Source organism: Colossoma macropomum, unplaced genomic scaffold (assembly GCF_904425465.1).
Source record: "Colossoma macropomum unplaced genomic scaffold, Colossoma_macropomum, whole genome shotgun sequence".
Lineage (NCBI taxonomy): Eukaryota > Metazoa > Chordata > Actinopteri > Characiformes > Serrasalmidae > Colossoma > Colossoma macropomum.
In genome coordinates this window covers 41-7,449 of record NW_023495515.1, presented here as the reverse complement: position 1 = coordinate 7,449, position 7,409 = coordinate 41, and the positions used below count along the sequence as shown (strand labels likewise).

At 44.9% G+C, this 7,409-nt stretch overlaps 1 protein-coding gene across 1 annotated transcript; it reads right to left on the bottom strand.

The window, feature by feature from the left end:
• Nucleotides 1-408: 408 nt before the first annotated feature.
• On the bottom strand, nucleotides 409-2,490 carry LOC118802279. The gene is made up of 2 exons (XM_036562759.1): nucleotides 751-2,490; nucleotides 409-515 (listed from the first exon to the last, which is right to left on the bottom strand). The coding sequence occupies exon 1, from the start codon at nucleotides 2,358-2,360 to the stop codon at nucleotides 1,002-1,004; it is 1,359 nt and encodes a 452-aa protein (XP_036418652.1). The 5' UTR covers nucleotides 2,361-2,490; the 3' UTR covers nucleotides 409-515; nucleotides 751-1,001.
• Between the last annotated feature and the right edge of the window lie 4,919 nt (nucleotides 2,491-7,409).

The window sequence follows — 7,409 nt, the reverse complement described above, 5'->3', positions numbered from 1 at the left end:
GATTATGTATTTTTGAAAGAAAAAAAGAGTACATTGGCTGATATATCAGGTTTTAAAATCATCAAATATCAAAATCAATATCGGTCTTAAAAATCCTGTGTCAGTCAGACTCTAGTTTGTTACTAGGTTTCTTTGGCACTGATTATATAACATGTTATGAAGACTACTGATAATAATTAATAAACATGGACATAAAGTGTAATGCATTTTAATAAAGATTTTAGCCACATTTATAATTATTTATAAGTATGTTATTATTTCTTAACAGATTATTAGTAACATTTCAACAACATATCAGTGAAGCAGCAGTAGTGAAGCATCTGAATACATTGAAGTAAATATGTTGTAGATGTTCTGTTGATACATTTGTACTGTCCTCCTAATGGTTTGGCTTAACCAAAATTAGACAGCCAGCCAAACTCCCAGAATAACAACACGAGAGTCAGGATTTAGCATTCTAGCTCCAATTTTAGTGTAGACTCTTGAAGAGCATGTTGGTACAACAAAGGAGTAAACTGAAAATGATAAAACATATTTTGAATTACTAACATACAAATGATGGAGGTTTGAACATGTTAGCTAAGCATGACTATATAAAAGATAGAGTGCTAACGCATGTACATTATGCTAGCCTAACAGCCTAACCTACAGCCAGCTTCATTAAGCTAATACAAGCAAAGACAGTCTCATCAATCATAAATACTCTTGGATATTGCAAGATAAACTTGTAAACAGTAAGAAATGACTTACAGGCAATGCTCACAATGGGCTAAATCCCTTGATTACGACAGATTGTACAACAGGCATGTAAAGCTGCTGAGATCCACAACAAGAACTAACATGGGTCTCTGGTTTCCTGTTTCCTGTCTGCCAGGGTGCAACACCTGCCTCTACCAAAGGGTGGTGCTACTGTACCTTGAAACACTCGAAAGCCTAGAGGCAGAACACTCCCCGCCTGGCGTCTGTGGCGCCATTAATAAACATTTACACTATGTACTATGCTAACTCTCAGTCTCTTTAGGCAAAAGAAGAGTTACTTCGGAGATGGGTCTCACGAATTTCTTTGAGCTCCCATGCTTTGTGGTTAGTATTTCCACCTTGCGCACTTTCCCATCTCTACTGGGAAAGGCAGCTGTCACTAATGCCACAGGCCACTCATTTCTTGTGACTTGACTGTTTCTCAAGAGCACTACATCACCTTCCTGCAGATTGCGGCGACTCTCTGCCCACTTGCGGCGACTCTGTAGTGTTGGAAGGAACTCCCGTTTCCATCTGCTCCAAAACGTACTGGCAAGCACTTGTGTCTGCTTCCACTGACTTCTGTAAAGGTCCTTTCCCGATAATCCTTCCATAGGAGGGAAAGCACCAACCTTCTGGGTAAGCAGTGTATTGGGAGTCAAAATAAATGGAGCATCAGGATCGGTGGAAACTGGGACAAGGGGTCTAGCATTGATGATAGCAGAGACCTCTGTCATGAGAGTGCACAGTATCTCATGAGTTAAACCCTTGTGCTTCTGAAGCATGGAGTCAAGTATTCGGCGAGCTACTCCAATCATGCGTTCCCAGGATCCTCCCATATGTGAAGAATGAGGGGAATTGAACTCCCAGGTACAGCCATGCTCACTCAAATACTTCCACACACTGGATTCTGATTGCTGCCTGGTCTGCTCTAGTTCGTTCCTAGCACCAACAAAGTTTGTTCCGCGGTCCGATCTTAGCTGCTTTGCTGGTCCCCGAATTGCGAAGAATCGCCTTAGGGCATTGATGCAGCTAGAAGTGTCCATGGACTCGATTACTTCTATGTGCACCGCTCTAGTGCTCATGCAGGTAAACAACACGGCCCAACGCTTGCTCTCTGCATGGCCCCCTCTTGTGCGCCTTGCAGTGACCTTCCAGGGCCCAAAAACATCCAAACCCACGTAGGTGAATGGCGGAAATGTGCTGAGGCGCTCGGGTGGCAAATCTGCCATGGTCTGTGTTTCCATTTTGCCACGGAGCTTCCGACAGACTATGCAGTTGTGTATGACTGCACTGACGAGCCGCTTGCAACCAATAATCCACAAGCCTGCAGATCTGATTGCCCCTTCAGTGAAGTGACGGCCTTGATGCTCTACCTGCTCGTGGTAATGCCTCACTAACAGCATAGACACATGGCTGTGTTTGGGTAGGATCAGAGGGTTCTTTTCAGCATACTCCAGAGGTGCATGTTGGATTCTTCCTCCAATTCTCAAAAGGCCTCCATCAACTTTAGGGTGGAGTTTGAACAGCGGACTGCTCTTAGGCAGGTTGTTGCCATCCGCAAGGGCAGAGAATTCCACTGGAAAGGCTTCTTTCTGAACAGCTCTGATGATAACATCCATACTCCAAGAAAGCTCATGTGGAAAATGGGATTGTTTGCACCGGTGCCAACCTTTGCATCCTGTGACATCATTTGAATCATTCTTTGACTTGTAGGTCTGCGCTATATGTACCAGGAAGGCAATGGCTCTTAACAGAGAAGTCCATTTGGAGAAGCGCTTGAAGCGATCTGAGCCAAGATTTTGCTTTTGGACTTGTGTGTGAAAACTCAACACTTCAGGCCGCACTTCCACATCTAGCTCTGGATTGATTACCTCAAAGAACTCTAATTTCTCTTGCAGCTCCTCAACAGGTCTATGAAGGAAAGGTGGTCCGCTAAACCATGTTGTTTTTGCAAGCTGAGATGCAGGAATGGACCTGGATACATGATCCGCTGGATTTTGTTCTGTAGGTACGAAATACCACTGCTCTGGCTTGGTTGACTGGCGTATTCGCTGCACTCTATTGTGTACGTACACATAGAAGCGCTTTACCTCGTTATGGATGTATCCAAGAACTACCTTGCTGTCGCAGTAAAATTTCACTGTGTCCATTTTGAGGTCAATTTCATCTATGATGAGCTCCGCCATTTCAACTGCTAGAACTGCAGCACAAAGCTCGAGCCTTGGGATGGTAGGCTGGGACACGGGAACCAACTTGGCTTTCCCCAAGATGAAGCCGACAGTGCTGTTTCCATATTCATCAATAGCTCTAAGATACGCTACTGCACCAATGGCCTTGGTGGAGGCATCTGAGAATACACATAGTTCTCTGTGTCTAGCTTTGGAAAGCGATTCTGGTGTGTATGCACGAGGAATGTGTAACTCCTTTAACTCTTGGAGTGAGTCTCGCCAGCTTTCCCATGCTCCTCGTTTCTCCTCCGGAAGTGGAGCATCCCAATCATGTGTCTCACTGGTAAGTTCCCGGAGCAGTATCCTTCCCTGTACGGTGACGGGAGAAGCTAAACCAAGGGGATCGAAGACACTGTTTATAGTGGACAAAACTCCCCGACGAGTGAAGGGTTTGTCATCCACTGACACTTTAAAAGTGAATGTGTCACGGGTCGTTTCCCAGCACAATCCGAGACTCCTCTGTATAGCTGAGGTTTCTTGGCTGAGGTCTAAGTCCTTCATGACTTGAGCGTGTTCTTCGCGTGGGAAGGCCTCCATTACTGCTGAGCTGTTGGAAACGACCTTATGAAGACGAAGATTTGACTCCGCTAGAGATGCTTGGGTTCTCTTCAGAAGACTGATGGCTTCTAAGTCGGTGGGCAAGGAAATGAGACCATCGTCTACATAGAAGTGTCTTTCTACAAAGCGACATGTATCTTCACCATGTTTATTCTCACCTTCTTTTGCAGCACACCTAAGTCCATAAATGGCAATGGAAGGAGAGGGACTATTACCGAACACGTGCACCTTCATGCGGTACTCTCTGATGTCTTTTGTTGGATTGTTGTCCCTAAACCACAGGAATCTCAAGAAGTCACGATGGTCTTCTCTGACACGGAAGCAATAGAACATCCTCTGGATGTCTGCCATGATCGCCACTTGCTCATTGCGGAAACGAATGAGAACTCCAAGTAGGCTGTTATTGAGGTCAGGACCAGTTAACAACACACTGTTAAGGGAAATGCCTTCTTCCTGCGAGCTGGAATCGAAAACCACTCTTATTTGATCAGGCTTTTGTGGGTGGTAAATGCCAAACATTGGCAGATACCAACACTCCTTGTCTCTATCTACCGGAGCGACTGGCTCAGCATGGTCATCTGCAAAGATCTTTTCCATGAAGGCCAAGAACTGCTGCTTCATTACAGGTCTCCTTTCCAGCATTCTACAGAGTGAAGTAAGTCGAGAGAGGGCTTGTCTACGATTATTTGGCAGCCTCACTCGTGGCACTCTGAATGGTAATGGTGCAACCCAGTTGTTTTCCTCATCTCTGTATACCTCTGTGTTCATGATCTCTAGAAAGGCTGTATCTTCAACAGACAGAGCAAGCTTGTTGTCACTTTTGGTTGTCTGAAACACACTGTGACCTAGGTTTTGTCCTGTGTCTCTCTGCAGATGGGGTTTGCGAGCGCTGATGAAACTGTCCCGTTGCTCCCCGCCATGACACACTTTTTCCTTTATGTGCATGCAGTTGTCACAAGGTTTAAAGTAAGATGAACGTCCATTCTCTAGCACATGGGTCTTGAAAGTGTGCACATCTGGTTTGTGAGCTTTCCCAATACATACCTCTCCAATTACCACCCAACCCAGATCAGACTTCTGCGCAAACGGTGCACTGTGCGGTCCGTTGATCTGTTGTCGTACCTTGTGCACCCTTACAATGTCTCTGCCCAACAAAAGAAGGATTTGGGCATTTGAATCAAGATTGGGGATATGAGTTGCTATGGTTTTCAGATGAGGATGTAAGAGCGCTATTTTAGGTGTTGGAATTTCTGACCTGTTGGCGGGAATTTGGTCACACTCAATCAGTGGTGGTAATGCGAGAGTAAGTCTCCATTCACAGGTTCAATTTGGAAGCCTTCTGCTTTTCTCCCGAACACTTCGTTAACTCCAGCACATGTTCTTAGTAAATAAGGAGTGGAACAACCTTGGAGATCAACAGCTCAAAGAAATTCTGGCCTAGCCAACGAGCGATTACTTTGGTCATCGAGAACTACATATACCTTGACTGCTTTATCACGTTGCCCCTGAGGAAACACTCGAGCCAAACATATTTTGGCACAGGATACTGCTGGCTGCCCTTCACCACAAATCTCTGTGCAGTGTGTGGTGATGGCTACTTCAGGTGAAAGCTCCTCTTCCATTTCACTGCGTTCTGGTACTGGGACTGGAGTTTTAGGAGCTTGCGGTGCTGGACCAGGATGCAAGGCTGAAACATGACGATTGCTTCCACATTCAGTGCATTTCACAGAGACTTGACAATCTTTGGCTACATGGGAAGTCGATGCACAGCACTTATAGCATATACCATTTTCACGAAGGAATGCTTTTCTCATATCAAGTTGTTTTGCCCTAAACTCACGGCACTTCCTTAATGGGTGTGGTTTGCGATGGATTGGACAACTTTTGCCTGGACTATCGCCTTGTTTTGGAACATGGTTAATTTCACGTTCGGTTCCTGAGGCAACATCTGTCTTGTGAACTGCTATTGGGATCCTTCCAGTTCTGTAGGCTGATTTGTCCCTTATGGGAGGATAGCTATTGCTGGGAAGAGTGAAACTTGGATCGTTTCTGATGTGAGCTTCATAGCAGATAAACTTAGCAAAGAAGGAGAATGGAGGGAAAAGACCGTTGTGCTCGTCTTTGAACCTGGAACCTTGGGATACCATTTTTCCTGTAGGGCATGTGGGAGTTTTTCTACTATGGGACCAATGCCTCGAGCTGTGTCCAGGAAAGCTAACCCTGGTAAGTATCCATCTTCTTTGCAGATTGTAACTCCATGAGAAGGTCTCCTAATTCTCTGAGTTTGATGTAATCCTTACCAGGAATCTTCGGAAATGCATCTAGTTTCTTGAAAGAGCACTTTCGATTACTTCAGGCGAAGCATAACACTTACTTAATCTGTCCCATGCTTTTTCCAGTGCCTTATCTGGATTGTTGACATATGCTTGACGAATTCTCCTGACGTGCTGAGATGATTCTTTACCTAGCCATTTGATCAGGAGATCCAGTTCTTCACTGGGTGAGAGACCAAGTCCTCTTACAGCGTTACAAAAGAAGACTGCCATGCTCTAAACTCTCAGGTTGGTCGTCAAACTGATTAAGTCCTGTGGTGACTAACTCTCTGCGAGCTAATACTTGACAAAGTCTGCCATTTCAGGCGTCTTGATGGGATCAGCGGTTGCGGTGCGATACTGAGGCATGTATGGTTGAGCGGAAGGGTTCATGCTCTGAATGTCTGGCTTATTGTCACCATGATAGGTTCTGTTGACGTGAGAAGGCTCTCTAGGGGCTGCTGTGTTGAAAGAAGAGATATGCCGTTTAGCCGTTCTGATAATGGAAAGGACGGGTCAGTTCGGTGAATTCCATATTCACTTCCCCATGTAACTAAGCTGTCATCATGCTGATGAGCGAAGATGCAGGGATTTCATGACACGACGCTATATGTAGCTCATTCTGTTGCTGTACATATGCACTTGTGCGATCAAGCTCTCTTTTTACTGAAGCTTTACTGCTCTTGCTTCGAGGTTCTTTAACCTGCTCTTCAGCTGCTTCCAACACTTCTGCTTGCACTACGGCTGCGGCTGCCTCTCTCTGGAGAGCTAAAGCTTCTAATTCAGCATCCAGTCTTGCTTTCTCCAACTTCAATTTAATCTCTTTGTCTGCGAATGCTGCAACGTGCGCATGCTGCTTCTGCTTTAGCACGTGCTCTAGCTGCTGCACTGACTGCTGATGCTGAAGTACTCCGGCTACTAGCACTGACTTGAGATGCGTTATCATTGTCTTGGCTCGATCCATACCACTGTTATACAGTTTGCATGCAGTGTAGAACTGTTGTAGAGGTTGATAGCCGGCTTGTCAAATGCCTTTTACTGTACTGTCCTCCTAATGGTTTGGCTTAACCAAAATTAGACAGCCAGCCAAACTCCCAGAATAACAACACGAGAGTCAGGATTTAGCATTCTAGCTCCAATTTTAGTGTAGACTCTTGAAGAGCATGTTGGTACAACAAAGGAGTAAACTGAAAATGATAAAACATATTTTGAATTACTAACATACAAATGATGGAGGTTTGAACATGTTAGCTAAGCATGACTATATAAAAGATAGAGTGCTAACGCATGTACATATGCTAGCCTAACAGCCTAACCTACAGCCAGCTTCATTAAGCTAATACAAGCAAAGACAGTCTCATCAATCATAAATACTCTTGGATATTGCAAGATAAACTTGTAAACAGTAAGAAATGACTTACAGGCAATGCTCACATGGGCTAAATCCCTTGATTACGACAGATTGTACAACAGGCATGTAAAGCTGCTGAGATCCACAACAAGAACTAACATGGGTCGCTGGTTTCCTGTTTCTGTCTGCCAGGGTGCAACACCTGCTCTACCAAAGGGT